The sequence below is a fragment of the Monodon monoceros genome, unplaced genomic scaffold, assembly GCF_005190385.1.
Source record: "Monodon monoceros isolate NGI ecotype Baffin Bay Population unplaced genomic scaffold, NGI_Narwhal_1 Super_Scaffold_5, whole genome shotgun sequence".
Classification (NCBI taxonomy): domain Eukaryota; kingdom Metazoa; phylum Chordata; class Mammalia; order Artiodactyla; family Monodontidae; genus Monodon; species Monodon monoceros.
Window position 1 is genome coordinate 23,287,609 of NW_021703782.1, and position 19,573 is coordinate 23,307,181.

A 19,573-nucleotide genomic window follows, 5' to 3' on the forward strand; every position below is an offset into this window, starting at 1 on the left:
GTAACAAAAACATGGAAGGTCTAAGAAACAGTCATAAACCGGTGGAAGCTAAAGAGACATGACAATTAAATGTGGTATCCTGAATGGGATCTTGGAATACAAACACATTAGGGGAAAAACCAGTGAAATCTGAAAAATTAGTGTTTAGTTAATAATGTATCAATGTTACTGGGTTATGACAAATGTACCAGAGTAATATAAAATGTTAATAATGGGAATTGGGTGAGCAGTATATAGGAACTATCCCTGTAACTTTTCTTTATATCTAGAACTATTTGAAGTTAATTTTAAATTTCTTAAAAAATGCTCCAGGTTAATTTTTTTGTCTATAATTTTCTGAAAAAATCAAGCATGTAGAAAGATATGCTTTTTGACTATTTTTTCCCTTTTTGGCATTGTGAAATAAGCTAAAGTTGCATCAAGGTGTCAGAGACTGAGGAGGGGCAAACATATTCTCTTAGTGGCTAGACCTCTCCTGCCACCACGAGTGCTGGTCCAATCTCTTGTGTGCTAGCCCTGGTGGTATGATACAGCACTCATCCAATGGTGGACTCTTGATCCTGGATCTTTTCTTTGACAGTGATACCACTAAGTTAAGTGATAGCAACGCAGTGTCAAAGAAATGTCTATTATCCAATTAATGCTAAAGATATACCATCATTTTCCCTCACAAAGTATTAACATATATGGAATAGAAAATTCAGGGAATAAACTTATTGTCCTCATGCTCAATCTACCGGATAATATTTGCAGAAAGCAACATGCCCATGGTAGAAATTCTTAGTGGTTCAGGTTTTAAAATGAGGATTTCATTTACTTTCTTTTCTGTGCTGACCAAACCATGCAGCTTGAAATGACAGCAGATTGACCAAATATTTTCTTGGCCAAGACTATAGCACATATAATATATTGTTTCCCCAAAAGTGAGTCTGCTTTTCAATACCAGTGCAGTGCATATGACATGGAAGTAGTCCCTATTCTCATTCCAATTCCAAAAATATCAATGGTTTGCAATGCTGCAGTGTGAGCAAGCATCTTGAGATTGGAAAAACACCCTAGACAGGATGCTCAGGCTACATGCATATAAGAGGACTTGCTTTATAATTACAAAATGAACCACAAGAGTGGCATAAAATGTAGGCCCCCAAACCTTTTAAGAATCAACACCCACCCCTCCCCCTAAACACACAAGAATGCTTGAGAAATCTGATGGATGTCCGAGAAAAACAAGGCCAGACTAATATTCAGACATAGCAGGCAGGCTATATTAGATACATATATATGGCATCAAGCTTTTAGAGCAAAGCCAACAGAAGGACATAGACTGTCACTCAAAAAAAGGAAAGGGACAGGTCCAGAGCAGGTTTGGCTACTGCCTTCTACTAGAACTCACCAGCAATAATGAATCCTCTGTTACACAGACTCATACAGATGTACCACATAGCTCGGAGACTAGTCAAATATTTATTGGTGTTGTCCACAGAATTCAAGTTATCCCTCCATCTCAAAAACTTCACATTCCATAATGAGTTTGTGTACAGGAAAATATATTCTTACATAGTTTCTATAAAACTTGATATTACATATAAAACACAAATTTTGGTACATCAGTTCTGAGAATTTTATTTTCAATTCTGAAACTCATACATTCCCTCAGAAAAAATTTATCTGAAGCAAACTCAGTAATTGTTAAAAAATGTCATTTATCAAAATATAAGATTTTAGTCTAATCTTAACTATTTGATGTTTAAAGAAGTTTACTCTGCAGAAAAGACTTTTGTGTTTTCCCCTGAGATTTCTGATTTTTATTGAAGCCTTCTGATCATTTAGGATATTGACAGAAGTTTTCTTCCCCATGAAAAATCTCTGATACAAACCTATAGGTTAAATTCTTAAAGGTCTTCTGACATTTATTATATTCATTGGTTTCATCCAACTCAACAGACAGTTGGCTAAGCTATATGCATTTAAACAACAGGCCAAAATATTTAAGAGCTCAACAGAATAAAAACTTAATTCTGGCTTAAAAAAACAACAAAAAAACCCCAAAAAACAATTGGTGAAGATCTGTCAGTGGAGAATTGTTTCACTCAGTTATTGACTCTAGCTTCTTTCACCTTGTGCTCTGCCATATTTAATACACAGCACCCAAGTCTGCCATGGAAATCTCTCAATTCCAGTATAACACAGGATAGGAAGAATGTAAGGTGACTTATTAAGGCCATTTATTACTTAAATGTAATAGCATCATACTCCATGACCAGCCCCACCCAGACGAAGGAAAAATTGGGAAACTAAGACAAGCTATGTGCTCAGTGGAAAAGGAAACAGTTAAGGAAAATAATTTGCCAGTCTATGTGATTTGAGCTTTTCTACTGTGTTAATAAGGTGTAACTTCCCTTAGCACATCCCAAATTCATTACAGGCAAGGGTTTTCTCTCTGGAGTGCATTCTGGTGTGATGTACTCTAAGAGCTGCCTTACGGACAAAGGTTTTTCCACATTCATAACATTTGTAGGGTCTCTCACCTGTGTGAATTCTCAGGTGTACTCCAAGAGTTGAATTTTGGGCAAAAGCTTTCCCACATTCATTACACTCATAGGGTTTCTCTCCTGTGTGAATTCTCTGATGTGCACTAAGGTGTGACTTCTGAGAGAAAGTTTTCCCACATTCATTACATTTGTAGGATTTTACACCTGTGTGAATTCTCTGATGTACTCTGAGGGTTGAATTATGGGCAAAAGGTTTCCCACATATGATACATTCGTAAGGTTTCTCCCCTGTGTGAATTCTCTGATGTGCACTAACATACGACTTCTGGGAGAAAGTTTTCCCACATTCATTACATTCATAGGGTTTCTCCCCTGTGCGAGTCCTCAGATGTGCTCTGAGGTGTGATGTCTTGGAGAAAGTTTTCCCACATTCACTACATTCATAGGGTTTCTCCCCTTTGTGAATTCTCTGATGTGCCCTGAGGGCTGAATTATCTGCAAAAGTTTTCCCACATTCCTTACATTCATAAGGTTTCTCCCCTGTGTGAGTTCTCTGATGTGCATAGAGGTGTGTCCTCTGGGAGAAAGTTTTCCCACATTCATTACATTCATAGGGTTTTTCTCCTGTGTGAATTCTTTGATGGACAATGAGGGCTGCCTTATAGACAAAAGTTTTCCCACATTCATTACATTCATAAGGTTTTTCCCCTTTGTGAATTCTCTCATGTCCACTGAGGTATGATTTCTGGGAGAAGGTTTTCCCACATTCACTACATCCATAGGGTTTCTCACCTGTGTGAATCCTCTGATGTGTACTAAGACGTGTCTTCTGGGAAAAAGTTTTCCCACATTCATTACATTTGTAGAGTTTCACCCCAGTGTGAATTTTCTGATGTGCTCTGAGGGTGGAATTATGGGCAAAAGTTTTCTCACAGTCATTACACTCATATGGTTTCTCACCTGTGTGAATTCTCTGATGTGCTCTGCAGGCTGAATTATGGGCAAAAGACCTCTCACAGTCATTAGAATTGAAGGGTTTCTCCTCTGTGTGAATTCTCTGATGTGCTCTGAGGGTTGAATTATCAGCGACAGTTTTCCCACATTCATTACAGTCATACAGATTGACTCCCATATGAGTTCCAGGATAATGAATAGGATGTGAATATGAACAAAAGGATTTCCCACATTCCTCACATTCATAAGGTTTCTCCCCTGGGTGGGTCCTCTGATGCTGAATGAGGTGTGCTTTCTGGTAAAATGATTTCCTGCATTCAGTAAGTTCAAATGACTTCTCTCCTGTGTCACACTGCTGATGTACACTGAGGGCTGAGTTCTGATGGGAGGATTTCTCATATTTATCACATTGATAGAATTTCTCTTCTTTGTGAATTCTCTGATGTACTGTAAAGTCTAACTTCCGGTAGAAGGTGTTTGTAAATCCATTATAAACACAGAATGTATCTCTAGTTTGTGTCTTCTGATGTACTATACGGCCTGAGCTCTGGCTCAAGTTTTCTTCACACTTACTGCTTTCAAAGGCACCTTGTCCTGTAACAGTTCTCTGAGGCTGAGTGAGGGGTGAATTCCTACTGAAGTTATTCCCACTTTCATTACATTCATAGTGTGCCAAAGCCATGTGAACCTCATTGTATTCACAGGATTTACCACATTCATTAAGATCAAAGCATTTCTTCCTTGTGCCAGTTCTCATGTGGTTAAAAAGAGCTGCTTTATCACAATTTCCCCTAAATTCATTATCCTTACAGGATTCCTCTCCTTTTACTGAACTCTTAGCTGTAACACAGATGGTCTTATCATGTAAAACTTTTCCATATTCATTACATTCAAAAGATTGCTCCAGAGTTTGAAATTTATGATGATCTTTCACATAACTGAGAGCTTTCATATTTTCATTATATTTGTAACACTGCTCTCCAGTATGAGTTTTCTCACGCTGAATATCCAGCTGCAACTTCTCACATACATTTATGTAGTCAGTCTTGTTTCGTGAATAATTCCTATCACTAAGAATTAATTCAGAAACAACCGGCAAATTCATTCTACATGAGTCACGTTTAGAGGGCATTTTTCCTGAAAAATCTGGAGTTATACTAAGATAAAATGGTTTCTCTAAAGCTTTCTGCTCTTCTTTACTCAATATTTTGTTATCAGTGAATACTACTTGCCACAGAGGTTTCTCTTGTTTTTCCTGGTTCTCCTCAATATGGACATCAATTCTGTAACATCCTAAAATGAGAAAAATTGAAAACATCTTATGAACCCTACATTTCTTATGGAGAGAAGCTTAAGGTCATATGTTTTGTTATTTATTGTATCTATTGTTTCTAGTCATATTTCCAAAGATTAATAATTCACACACAGAGAAAGACAGACACATACACTCAATCTCTCCTCATCCATGTTATTTAAAAAAAAAAAAAAAAAAAGATATTATTTCCAGTGCTGGCCGAGATGGAGAAGCCTCATTTTTCCAAGGTCCACCCTCTTACAATTAAAATTTCCTGGACAAAAAAAACCATACAAACAAACAAATGAAGATGCTACAAAATGGAACAGAGGTGAACTTTAGAAATGACATGGCAAAGAATTCCAAGGCTTTTCTTTCTGCTTCCGATATATCTTATATGGGGTACTGTTGTGCTGGAGGAGCCTAAAAAACAAAGTTAACAATAGGGGGAGATAATAAGAGCTTCAAGAAAAATCTGTTCCTTCTCAGTCAAACATTTGAGAAAAAGGTGGTCCCACAGAACAGAAAACTTTTTGACAATATTCACCCTACTCAAGCCAAAAAGAAAAAGGAACACTCTTCCCTATGGTTCTGCTACAGATATAAAGGATTCGTACACTCTTCCAAAATTTTCCTCTATGAGCCAAACCAACAGCTCACAAGAAAGATCATGAATTCTGAGAAAGTTCAATTCATGGGACACTCTATGAGATGGTAACAGCAGCCACCACCAAAATTCTGCCTGGAACCATATTCCTACTGACTCTATGGACTCTGCAAAGTCAAGAGTAACAAATCTGTTGTTTTAGGGCACTGGTAGCAACTCATAGCAGGTACACAAAGGAGAGAAGGAAAATAAAGAACAGAAACAAGAAAAGAAGCAGGAATATATGGTTGGCCCAATATTACAGCTAGAAAAGATGAAGTAGGACTTGTAAAAATTACACCCTCAAACTCAAGAATACAGCATAGTTAAAAACAGGTGAATTCACATTATTCTCAAATGTTTATGAAGCATTCATGAAGATAGACCATATTCTGGACTGTAAGACAAATATTCACAAATATAAAAGAAGTCACATAAAGTATAATCTCAAGCCATAGAGAAATCATCATACTAGAAATCAGTAACACAAAATTATCTGGAGAAATACAAAATATTTGTAAATTAATAAGCTTCTAATTAACCCATAGGTCAAAGAGGAAGTCTCACAGAAAATTAAAGTATTTTACATATATGAAAACAAAACTGTCAAAAACATATAGAAATTTGTGGGATGCAGCTAAAGTAGTACTCAGAAATAAATTTATAGCTTAAAATTTTTATATGAGAAAAGAAAGCCCTCCAACAATTACCTAAGCTTCTACTTTAAGAAACTAGACAAAGAGAAGGTGAATCTAAAGAAAGCAAAAGAAAAAATAATAAAGATTAGAGAAAACAATAAAATGGAAAACAACAGAGAAAAATCAATCAAACCAAAGCTTATTTATTTAAACATATTTTTTTAATGATAAAAACCAAAAGAAGAAAAAAGACATACATTATCAATATCAGAAAGAATGCAGAAGGGGATATAACTACTGACACAACAGACATTGAAGAGATAATAAAAGATTAAGAGAAACTCTATGCCTATAAATTTGACAACTTACATGAAATAGACAAACGTCTTGAAAAATAAAACAAAACAACTCACTCAAGAAAAATGAAATAACCCAAATAGATCAGTAATTAAGAAACTGAATATGTGGTCAAAAAAACATATACTTCCAAGAAACAGCTCTAGGATCAGACTGTTTTAACTAGTGAGTACCACCAAACATTTAAATAAGAAATAATACCAATTTTATATAGTCTCTTCTAGAAAATACAAGATGAGGGAATGTTTCCTAAATATTTTATGAGGCCTGTACTATCCTCATAGCAAAACCAAACAAAATAATTCAAGAAAAGAAACCTAGTGACCAATATATCCCTAATGACATCAGTGCAAAAGTCCTGAAAAAAAAAAAGTAGCCAAAAGAACAGCAATATATAAAAATAATAAATCAGGATCAAGTGGCATTCATCCCAAGAATGCAAACTGTTAGCATGTTTTTTAAAAAACCAATCAATATAATCCATTACATTAATCATCTATGGAATTAAAACTACAAAATCATACAAATTCTGGCAAAAAAATTTCACAATATTCAAAATCCATTCATTAACCTAATAAAGGGAATCTATAAAAAGCCTGCAGCTAACATCATACTTAAGAGTGAGAGAGTGAACACTTTAACCCTAAGATTGGGAAAAAGACAAGGGTGTTTACTCTTAGCACTTCTACTCAAACAATGCAATAAGGCAAGAATAAAAATGAAGATACTGAGTAAGTCTACACAGAAAAATCACATGAAGATCTTTAAAAAAGCTCCTTGAACTAATAAGTTTTGCAAGGGCAAAATATAAAGCCAATATACAAAATCCAATCACATACAAACAATGGTCAATTAAAATGTGAAACCAGGTAAATAACACGATTTACCATAGCACTAAAAAAACAAAACCCCAAAAAACTTGGTATCTGTATGCTGCAAAAACAGTGATAAAAGAATTCAAAGAAATCCTAAATAAATCCTAAATAAATATGTTGTCTATCAATTGGAAGACTCTATATTGTTAAGATGCCATCTTCATTCTTCCTTAAAACTTTAAGCATCTTATATCTGTTATATATATATGTACTATATATATGCATACATATGTATGCATATGCATACATATGTATATGTAAATATACATATTTAACTGTACTTAGTGGATGCAGTAGGAAAGAATACATTTACTCCATCTTTTCCCTGGTTAATGCTTTTCATATCTTATTAATGCCTTCCTTAAACAGAGTCATAAACATGTTTTCCTTATCATATAGAATATTTTTAGTTTTGCTTTGATAATCAGGTTTTTAAGCCACCTTAATGCAGTTTTTTGATTTGATCCATAAGGTTACCTTGGGATTCTTTCTCCACTTTTCTGTGGGGTAGTGCCACCTGTCAAAGACCAGCTGTATATAAAGTACATTTTTTTTCTTGAGCTTTCTCTTCTATTTCACTAATTTATTAAACTATCCCACTCTCGGGCTCCATAATACTTAACTACCCTGAGATTTACATAAAGCCTTGATATCTGGAAGAGCAAGTCCTTCCCACATCACTCTTCATTATGAATGGGATTTAGTTTGATATTGCATTAAATCTTTACTAATATACCCCCACTTGAACTTATTCAGTTCTTCCTTTCCTTTGTCTTTGTTAGGGTTAGCTAAAGTTTAATCTATTTGATTTTGATTCTAAGAACCATTCTACAATTTCAGTTTTCCAGTTTATTAATATTTTTGGCTGCGTCGGTTTTTTGTTTTATTTTGCTTAGTTGTGGTATGCGGGATCTTCATTGTGGCATGTGGACTTTCATTGCAGCATGCGGGATATTTCGTTGCAGCATGCGGGATCTTTGGTTGCAGCATGTGGGATCTTTCATTGTGGCATGTGGGTTCTCTCTCTAGTTGTGGCATGTGGGCTCCAGAGCACATGGGCTCTGTAGTTAGTGGCATTCAGGCTCTCTAGTTGAGGTGCGTGGCCTCAGTAGTTGTAGCGCCTGGGCTTAGTTGCCCCATGGCATGTGGGATCTTAGTTCCCCAACCAGGGATTGAACCTGTGTCCCCTGCATTGTAAAGCAGATTCTTTACCACTGGACCACCAGGGAATTCCCCAGTTTATTAACTTTTAACTTCACTTTTAAGTTCTGTTTTCATTAGTATATTTTTGTTATTGTTTTTGCTTAATTTATTAACATAAGTATGAGACTAAAAATTTACCTGTTAACTATTTAGCTATCTCATAAGGTTTCTAACATGTAACATTTATTACTATTTTATAAATGTCATGCAATTTTGCATTTGGTTTTCTTTTATGTACTATTATTTAAACAGATAATTTTTTAAATTTTCATGTCCAAATAATTTTTTTTTTACTCATTTTATCAATTTCTAGATTTATCAAACTATGTAGAGAAAATATTATCTGTGGTGATTTTAACTTGTTCGATTTATTGGTATTTTCTTTTTAGACTAACTATATTTTCACTATCTTATGATTATATTCTATGGGAAGCTGAAAGGCTTGTTATTTGATTTCAGCATACATATACACAAATGTTTCATTTTAATAAAATTATCATTTATATCTTCTATAGGCATACATTTTAATGTCCACAGTATCTTATTATTTAATGAGATATAATATCCTACTCCTAGTGAATTTTAAGTTCTTAGAACTCCATTATTTTGTGTTGGTTTTTTTTTTTTTTTTTTTCTGCGGTACGCAGGCCTCTCACTGCTGTGGCCTCTCCCGCTGTGGAGCACAGGCTCTGGACATGCAGACTCAGTGGCCATGGCTCACGGGCCTAGCCGCTCCGTGGCATGTGGGATCCTCCTGGACCAGGGCACGAATCCGCGTCCCCCTCATCGGCAGGCGGACTCTCAACCACTGCACCACCAGGGAAGCCCCCTATTTTGTGTTTTATGATCACTGATATAGTATTCTTTGGTGCAGTCACTCCAATGCTTAAAGGTTTATTTTAACCTGTGCTCCTGAGCTAGAGGACTTTCTTTTAAGTTAATGTATTTATTGCCTAAATTCAAACTTGAATAATAGAATATGAAACTCTGAATTATTTTTATTGACTGAATAACTATCATTTTTTTATTACAATCTTTCTAAGATACTTATTTAGGGACAACTTTTTTAGCCAATCAGTATGATCCAATCATTTACATTTAGTGACTGGGAGATATTCTTCATCTAAATAATGTCAATCTTTATGTTATGGCTATTTAAATGGCTTCACAATGGATAAAGAAGATGTGGTACATATATACAATGGAATATTACTCAGCCATAAAAAGAAATGAAATTGAGTTACCTATAGTGAGGTGGATGGACCTAAAGTCTGTCATACAGAGTGAAGTAAGTCAGAAAAAGAAAAACAAATACTGTATGCTAACACATATATATGGAATCTTAAAAAAAAAAGGTTCTAATGAACCTAGGGGCAGGACAGGAATAAAAACGCAGACATAGAGAATGGACTTGAGGACACGGGGAGGGGGAAGGGTAAGCTGGGATGAGGTGAGAGAGTAGCCTTGACATATATGCACTACCAAATGTAAAACAGATAGCTAGTGGGAAGCAGCTGCATCGCACAGGGATATCAACTCAGTGCTTTGTGACCACCTAGAGGAGTGGGATAGGGAGGGTGGGAGGGAGATGCAAGAGGGAGGGGATATGAGGATATATGTATACATATAACTGATTCACTTTGTTGTACAGCAGAAACTAACACAACATTGTAAAGAAAATATACTCCAATAAAGGTGTTAAAAAAAAATGGCTTCACAAACTTTCAATAAATAAACTTTCAATAAATACACTTAAGGTGATTTCATTTTTTTACTCCAGGAATTATTTTGAAATTATAACTTTTGAAATTCCTGGAATTGTTTATTAGTTTAGACAAAGGTCATTAAGCACATGAAAAGATCCTTGACAGAATTAGTGATCACGGAAATTGTTATGGACAATTTGTTCAATATGTTGAAGCCCTAACCCCAATGTAACTGTATTTGGAGATAAGGCCTTTAGGGAGGTAATTAAGGTTAAATGAGTTCATAAGGGTGGGGTCCTAATTCTATAGGACTGGTGTTCTTATAAGAAAAGGAAGAGACATCAGAGCTCTCTCTCTCTCCATGCATGCACAGAGGCAAGGCCATGTGAGGACACAGTGAGAAGGTCATCTGCAAGCCAGGAAGAGAGACCTCACAAAAAAAATCAACCCCATTGCCACCTTGATCTTGTACTTCCAGTCTCCAGAACAGTGAGAAATAAATTTCTTTTGTTTAAGCTATGGTATTTTGTCATGCCAGCCCAGCTGACTAATACAGAATTGCAAATCAAAACCTTAATAACATACCACTTCACATCCATTGGGATGGCTAGAACAAAAATAAGTGTTGGTGGAGATGTGGAGAAATTAGAGCCCTCGCATGCTATCATCAGGAATGAAAAATGGTGCAGCCACTTTAGAAAAGTCTGGCAGTTCTTCAGAGTTACCATATAACCCAGCAATTCTACTCCTAGGTATAAACTCAAGAGAAATAAAAACATATGCCCATGAAAACACTTGTTAATAAATGTTTATATCAGCATTACTCAATAATAGCAAAAAGGCAGGATCCCAAATGTCCACTGACTGATGAATGGACAAACAGATGTGGTATATCCTGACAATGTTTTATTATTTTGCCATAAAAAGGATGAAGTACTGACACAAGCTACAACATGAACCTTGTAATGCTAAGTGAAAGAAGCCAATCACAAAATACCATATAATGTGTGATTCCATTTACACGAAATGTCCAGAATAAACAAATCTACAGACAGAAAGTAGATTAGTGGTTGCTAGGGCTGAAGGGGACAGGGAGAGAGGGAGGTCATAGCTGAAGGGTATAGGGTTTCCTTTTGAGGTGAAGAAAACTGACTGTGGTGATGGGTTTTTTTTTCTTTTCTTTTTTTTTTTTTTTGCGGTACGCGGGCCTCTCACTGTTGTGGCCTCTCCCGTTGCGGAGCACAGGCTCCGGACGCGCAGGCTCAGCGGCCATGGCTCACTCTGCAGCATGTGGGATTTTCCTGGACCAGCGCACAAACCTGTGTCCCCTGTCACAAACCTGAGAGTCCCCGGCAGGCGGACTCTCAAACACTGCGCCACCAGGGAAGCCCTGTGGTGATGTTTATACATATCTGTGAGTCTATTAAGAGCCAGTGAATTGTACACTTTAAATGGGTGGATTGTATGATATATACAATTGTATATTGAACTGTATCTTAGTAAAGCTGTTTAAAAGAAAATAAAATAAACTTTCAAAAGTGGTCCCTTCTAAAGTCTAACTACCCCAGGTACTTCCTTGTGTCAATGCTCACTCACCTGGATACTTCTGGTTTAGGAATTCTTCTTCTGAGGGCCAGGGCTCTTCACCGTGCTCCAACTTGAAGATCACCTGGGGTTTGATAATGCAGTACCCTGCAAATGTAACAACTAAAGCTATATATAGACCAGAACCATGGGCATTTCTGAAGGTGAAGCAAAATGAATGCGCTCATTTGAAGTTTTCAAAGGGAAAGTAATGACACACTGTTTCTGTTTCTGTAAAGGTCTCAGTTACCTTAAACTTCTTAATCAAAGCCTGAACAACAATCTCTATAAATGGTTTATGTGTTTTGATAATTTAAAAAAAAAAGAAAATATTCCAGAGGGAGTCACATGGTAAGGTCTGCTCACCCAATGAGACGAGGTGGCTGTAGTTCTCCAGCATCACATCTTTGTACAGGGTCCTCAGAGCAGGGCCTACATACTGCCATTCATCCTGGGTGAACTCCACAGTCACATCTTCGAATGACACTGATCCCTGTAACAACAAATTTTGTTCAAAAGTTCAAAATTAGTTGAAAATTATTATTTCTCCTGTTTACTTTTAAGGCTTTAAACCAAATCATTATAAAGAATGCTTATTTTTGACCTAGTTTGTCTCTAACTTTGGAGTTACCCAATTAGTTAAAAAGATTTTAGCAATTCATTTTTAACTTAATTCATTTATATATATTTACGAATTACAGATTTTTTTAAGATTAAAAAAACTCAATATAAAGAGACCTCTTACAACTCTTCTTCTATATCCCAAGGGATTATACTGGGTATTCTAGATAATTCTAGAATGTCCATCTCTCTTTGGACATCATCACTGTAAATAATGGGAGACACGTTAGAGATATACATAAGTTGTAGAGATATTAGACATGATGGAATTTTTGTATAAATAAATGTATAGAACTCATGAAGAGTGAAGAACAACGTACCAAGGATGGGTGTGAAAGAACACTATCAACACTGAAGTAACAGATATAGGAATAGGGATATAATCAGACAGCAGAAACAGCAACCAATCTGATAACTACTTTCTTGTGTAGCTACCCATCTAGCAGTATGAGCAGCTTCCTTAATGCTGGTTCCAAACACTGATATTTGGGAAATAAAGGGAAAGAAATGTGTTAGAAGTTTTAGTGAGATAGATCTGTTCATGTTGCTACTAAAGGGTCTGTGAAACATAAAGCTGGAACAGTCCCTTAAGCGAGTATACACATAGTTTTAGAACACAGAAGGGAGGTCAAGAATGAAGACAAGCTTTAAGGAACTACTAGCAATTTAGGTGGTAATTGAAGTTATCCGAGGCAATCAGACAACAACTTGAGCACATACAGATTGAGGAAAGAAAAGTATCAAAAAACAGCGTTTGAGAAACCATGAATATTAAAGAGGCTGGCAGAAAAAGTAGAGGTCACAAAGCCAGAGGAGAAGTTTTCTGGAAAGTAATTATGAGAGAACAGAGTCTTAGAAACTGAGAAAAGGGAAAGTTTCCACAGCAAAAGACTTCAAAGAGGCTGGCAGGAGGGGGAAATAGTAAGTAGCTAATGCAATGGGTATGAAGTTTCAGTTATACAAAATCATTAAGTTCTAGAGATCTGCTGTACAACGTTGTGCCTATAGTTAACAATACTGTATTGTACATGTAAAGTGTATTAAAAGGGTTGATCTCAGGCTTCCCTGGTGGTGCAGTGGTTGAGAGTCTGCCTGCTGATGCAGGGGACACGGGTTCGTGTCCCGGTCCGGGAGGATCCCACATGCTGCGGGGCGGCTGGGCCTGTGGGCCATGGCCGCTGAGCCTGCGTGTCCGGAGCGTGTGCTCCACAACGGGAGAGGCTGCGGCAGTGAGAGGCCCGCATGTCGCAAAAAAAAGTGTCGATCTCATGTTAAGTGTTCTTATCACAATTAAAAATAGGAAGAGGGCTTCCCTGGTGGCGCAGTGGTTGAGAGTCCGCCTGCCGATGCAGGGGACACGGGTTTGTGCCCCGGTCCGGGAGGATCCCACATGCTGCGGAGCGGCTAGGCCCGTGAGCCATGGCCGCTGACCCTGCGCGTCCGGAGCCTGTGCTCCACAGCGGGAGAGGCCACAGCAGTGAGGGGCCCGCGTACTGCAAAAAAAAAAAAAAGGAAGAAACAGAACTAGATTAAGAGGTAAAAGGACAGAAATAGCCTTTCCCCAGTGTTATTTATGCAATTATTTGTTCATTCATGTCTTCAGTGTTACTTAGTAGTTACCTCCTGTGTGAAGCTCAATGTTAGCAGTTGGTAACTATCAATAAAATAAATGAATAAAAGAACAGAAACACTTCTCATAAATTTTTTTTAATCTAAAAGAAAAATAAAGACAAGTTAACTGTATTTCCCAAAATGAAAAAAATTAATGAGAACCTAAGTGTCACTGTCTTCATTTTTGCCAATCTCTTTAATATCTGAGGGAGGGAGAGAGGGAGGGAGGGAGAGACACCTTTCGCTCCCTCCATCACTCTCTCCCTCTCTCCCTCTCCCTCCCTCTCCCTCTCCCTCCATCTCTCCCTCTTCCTCTCTCCCTCTGCCTTATCTCTGCCTCTCTGCCTCGAAGACAAATTAAAAAATAAAACTCAGCTGAATTAAAAAAAATAAGCTAACAAGTGACATAAGTGAAAATGATGAAGTGGGATCCAAGAAAATTTTCTCCTCCATAAAAGCAATGAAAAAAATGGCAAAAATTGTAGAAGTTAATAAAGGCAATCTACGGATCATTTATACAAAGGGAAAAAAAGGCTGAAGCACACTAAGAAAGTGATATTGTGTCCTTCTAACTTACCCTGTTTCCATTCCTCTCTCGCCACCTCTGAAGTAGTTTAAGAACCAACAGTCTGCAATCACAGTTAAAATTAGCAGCCTGGCAACCACAGGAGCAGCAGAACTGGGTTGGAGTTCTGTCAAAGCCTCACTCCAAGAAAACTCATTACTTGCTTCTGTTTGGAGGTTCCCTGAAAGACCTCACTTGCAAGTATGTCTTTATTTGAGCTAACTCAGAGCTCACATAGTATGAAAAGTCTTATCTCAGAGGCATTTGTCAAAAACATTTAAAGGCATTTGTTTAACTTAGTGGCTACCTGAGGCAGTGTTTAACAGTTGGGGCAACCAATGGCCTAATCAAAAAGCTTAAAAGGAAAAGCTGAGGAATGAGATGTCTATAAAGGTTCTGAAAAACTCCCATATATTCCTGAGAATCTAAAAGGGCACATACATGCACAGAACTGTGCATATGCCCAGGGCTATGAGCATGCTCCAGAAAGATGTGAGAAGGCCCTAAGCTCTCACCTCTAGGTAATCTTGAGGTTTGGTGTAAGAAGGAAGTGAAGGCTGATACAGAGTTGTAAACTGCCTGTCTGACTGTTGAAAGAATGCCCCAACATGCACAGAGCCCCTTAGCAAAAACTGGGAGACCTCCTGGTTCCAGGCATTTAAGGAATTTCTATAGAGACTTCAACAGCCACAGATGACAAGAAATACAGGCTGTACATAATTAGCTCACAAAAGTCACTAAGCAAATACATTTCAACAATGACCACAATGGAGGGGAGAAACTCAGATTCCTGAGGTTGCTATTTTATTTAAAATGTCCAATTATCAATACAATAAGAAAGTAAGACACATATGCAGGAAAAAGTGTAATCAATAGAAACTGCTCCTGAGGAAGATGTTAGACTTACTAGGCAATGACTTTAAATTAGCTATTTTAAATATGGCCAAAGACCTAGTAAAGGAAATAATGTCTAAGGACCAAAGGAAAAGTATGTGAACTATATTTCACTACTTAAAGAATATCAGTAAAGAAACAGAAATGATAAATAAAAAAGACTAAACCGAAGCTGAAGAGTTGAAAAGTATAAAAACTGAAACAAAACTTTCACTAGAAGGGTTCAACAGAAGATCTGAGCAGGTGAAAGTAAGTATGAACAAACTGGACAATATGCCTATTGAAATTCTACAATATGAGAAACAAAGATAAAATAATGACAAAAAATAAACTATGGGGTAGCATCAAGTTTACAAACATATGCATAATGAGAGCCCCAGACAGAGAGGAGAGAAAAAGTCTGAAAGAACACTTGAAAAAAATATTGACCAAGAAGTCTCCAAATCTGATGAAAAACAATAATCTACATATCCAAGACACTCAACAAACTCCAAGCAGTATAAACCTCGAGTAAGAGATCCACACCTGGACACAGGATAATCAAACTGTCAAAAAGACAAGAACTCAATATTGAAAAGCATTAAGAAAGAAGTGACTCATCATGTACAAGAGTAGTAAAAGCTGATTACTAATCAGAATCCATGGATGACAGAAGGCAGTGGTATGACATATTCAAAGTGCTGAAAGAAAAAGGTTGTCAACCAAGAATTCTACACCCAGCAAAAATAGAAAAATTAAAACTTTCCTAGATAAGAAAAACCAGAATTTGTCACAGGCAAAACGGCCCTATAAGAAATAATACAGGAAGTCATTGAGCAAATCTGTAGAGACAGAAAGTAAGTTAGTGGTTGCTTGTGGCCTGGGGGTAAGAGGTGTAATGGGATTACAGGAGGGGGATAGTTGTATGTAGTGTATATACACTATAGTGTATACAGTTGCTTTTTAAGGTAATGGAAATGTCCTAAAACTGATTGTGATGTGTGCACACATCTGTGAGCATACTAAAAAAATGAGTTTTTTTATACTTTAAATAAGGGTGAATTGTATGGTATATGATTTGAATCTCAATTAAGCTGTTTTTTTAAAAAAATGAGAGAGGATGAAATCATTCTGAGACAAAAGAGAAGATTAAAGGGCCAAGCATGGAAATGGGATAAGCCATGTAAAAGGACATGGAAAACAAGATGACTCCATGAAGACATTAGCAGGGGAAGGAAAGAGCCAGTGGAGGGTGTCAGACACTAACAGAGAAACTTTCCAGAATGATAATGTGAGAAGTAGATGCAAGCACTACAGAGAAGTCCAAGGGAAATGATTAGACAAAACTCAATGGATTTGATTATAATCAAGTGTCTGGTCACTGGAGATCACAGGCAAGTGGTGAGAGGAACCAAGGCATCATGCAGAGAATTGAAGTGTGAATGGGAAGCGCTGAAACATTTGAAAGAGAACAGAATTTTAAACTGTCTGCTGAAAAATCTGAATATCATGGGTACTTGAGATATTTATGGAGAGTAAATTTAAGAATATTCAGTTGATTCATCAGAAAAATGTCTAATTCAACCCATGTCTGAGTTTCTAAAAAAACAGTACTAACCGAGTTCTCATTTAGCTTTATGCCTTCTACTTTTATTGAAGAACATGTGGAGGCAACATTCTATCAATCCTAGGGTTATCACCAGGAAGCTGTTAACTAAGTCACCTATTTGAAGAATAACAAAGATATGTTTTTATCTTCGACTGTCTTTACTTTCTATGAGGAATCAGTTGGCTTTATCTTCCCACCAATGTGAACCTTTAAAGAAGTGTTGTCTATCTGACACTCTGACATGGCTACCAAAAACCTCAGAAATAAATTTGGAGCTCCAATTTGATAAATTTGTAATATCAGAGGATCTGCTTATATCCAATACCACCTTTGCTCTTTGCTTTGTTATGCATCTGTACAGTTGACTCTTGAACAACTCGGTGGTTAGGGGCACCTGCACTCTGCAGAGTTGAAAATCTGCATATAACTTATAGTCAGTCCTCTGTATACACAGTTTCTCCTTATCTGCGGTTCCACCTCCCTGGATTCAACCAACTACAGATCGTGTAGTACCATAGTTTATCGTTAAAAACAAAAAAAAACAATCCACATATAACTGGATCTGTGCAGTTCAAATCTGTGTTGTTCAAGGGTCAACTGTATTTCTACACGTTCCCTGAATACATCTGATTCATTTCTATTTCTACTTTTCCATGTTAATGTATAGACACTTAAACCCTTATAAAATCCAATGCAAAACAAACAGGTTATTAAAACTGAACTCACCTGAGCTATGTTCATTTTCTACTGCTTCTGGAAAAATGTAAAGAACTGTGAAGGTTCAGCTGGGGAAGAGGAAAAAGAAACAGGGTCATGAAAAACCTACTCTGCCTTACAACTCCTATATTCATCCGCCTAACAATCTCATAACACCAGCCGGAGAAAAGGCTTCCCCATGGGAGAATGTTCCTTTCAACATTCTTGAGAAGGGACATGAAAGACCATACAAAGGTAGCACCACCTGAACATGTGCATCTCTGATATGATTATGTTGGTCTTAACCTTGCATTTTCACTGAGTAAGGTAAACTGCTTTTTATCAATGAATTAACAATTTATATTCCCTTCTAATAATAAACAACAATAAAAACAACAACAACAAAAGTAAAACAACAGAGGATTGGTTAAACAAATTCAGGTACACCAGGGGTGACATCCTCTACCTTCATTAAAAATAATGTTGTCAGGCTTCCCTGGTGGCACAGTGGTTGAGAGTCTGCCTGCCGATGCAGGGGACACAGGTTCGTGCCCCGGTCCGGGAGGGTCCCACATGCTGCGGAATGGCTGGGCCCATGAGCCATGGCTGCTGAGCCTGCACGTCCGGAGCCTGTGCTCCACAACGGGAGAGGTCACAGCAGTAAGAGGCCCATGTACCGCAAAAAATAATAATAATAATAATAATAATAATGTTGTCAAAAAACTACTCAGGCTGGATTGTTAATCAAGTTCTTGTTGAGTTTACAACTTGAGTTAGAGCTGAAATAAAGATGGAATGCTCTATGCAAGAAATATGTTTTTTAATCCTTTGTTCTAAAATAGTTACTATTTCTAAAAAAAAAGATTTTGATAAGATGCTTATAGTACTTACCTGTGTAAGTAAATATCATTGTGCTTGGTTCTGCCCTGGTGACTCTACAAAAAACATTCATTTCAGTATTTTGGGGCTTCCAAAAGTGTCCAATATAGAAAACCTTCTTCTACTACCATTTTATTATTCTCTATGTTCAAATACATAGAAAAAATTCTCTCTGTTAACGTCCATCACCAAATGTGGCATCTAATGCTCATGGTGTGAGAGCAGCTCAGAATCTGAAAAGAGTGAGGGGAAAATGAAGGAAATGGGGTGCTGTTTAGGATTTCATCAACTCTGGCTGCTTATACCTTCCCTGGACATCATGTCCTTACCAGCCATCCAGTAAAGTGCCTTTTCCTGTGTAGCTTGACAGTCACCCATACCTCTCAATCCCAGGTTACCACCTTCTGCAAGTTGGTCCACAAGTGTCCACTGTCACAGTCTGCGATGGCTTCTAGATGCAACAACATCATCAAGTCTGACTGACCAAATCTGACTCATGCTATACAAGGATCAAGAACTGCTTCTGGTGGAGCAACTCAGAACCCTCTCCTTTCTAGAACTTTTTGCCTCTGCTCTGAAGCTCTGTCAGAAGAGCTGTTCTTCCAAGTGGCATTTGTTCTTTCCTGCTTTAAAAGAGCTACTTTGCCCCAAAGGGGCCAGAGAAACAAATTCACTTTATTTGAAACCTTCACCTAACACTCAAAATCTCTTTGGGCATTCACTAGAAATGTACTATCTAGTATGGAGCCATTAGCTGCGTTCAACTACTACACCCGAAGTGTGGCTAGTGACACAAGTCTAAATAATAATTTGGATGTACTTAATTAAATACACCAGTAAAATTAACTTCACCTTTTTAATTTTTACTGCTACTACTGAAAAAAATTTAATTACATTTGGTTTGCATTATCTTTCTACTGGCCAGCACTGCGTTACATTATCAGACTATTCTTTTGAGAATGGAAACAGC

General features: G+C 37.2%; 1 protein-coding gene across 9 annotated transcripts in view; it reads right to left on the reverse strand.

Annotated features, from left to right (window-relative positions):
* Positions 1–1,264: 1,264 nt before the first annotated feature.
* Positions 1,265–19,573, reverse strand: part of ZNF658 (zinc finger protein 658) — a 19,212-nt gene continuing 903 nt past the window's right edge. Inside the window, exons 2-7 of one of the 9 annotated variants that reach the window (XM_029203652.1) lie at positions 18,933–19,054; positions 18,616–18,836; positions 17,755–17,813; positions 12,116–12,242; positions 11,762–11,872; positions 1,265–4,739 (exon numbers count right to left, since the gene is read on the reverse strand). In XM_029203652.1, the coding sequence (XP_029059485.1) occupies positions 2,401–4,739; positions 11,762–11,872; positions 12,116–12,242; positions 17,755–17,769 (2,592 nt within the window). In that variant the 5' untranslated portion in view covers positions 17,770–17,813; positions 18,616–18,836; positions 18,933–19,054 and the 3' untranslated portion in view covers positions 1,265–2,400. Of the gene's footprint in view, positions 4,740–11,761; positions 11,873–12,115; positions 12,243–17,037; positions 17,048–17,754; positions 17,814–18,615; positions 19,540–19,573 lie in introns of those variants that run through there. The other 8 variants (XM_029203651.1, XM_029203653.1, XM_029203649.1 and 5 more) reach the window with 8 other exon arrangements.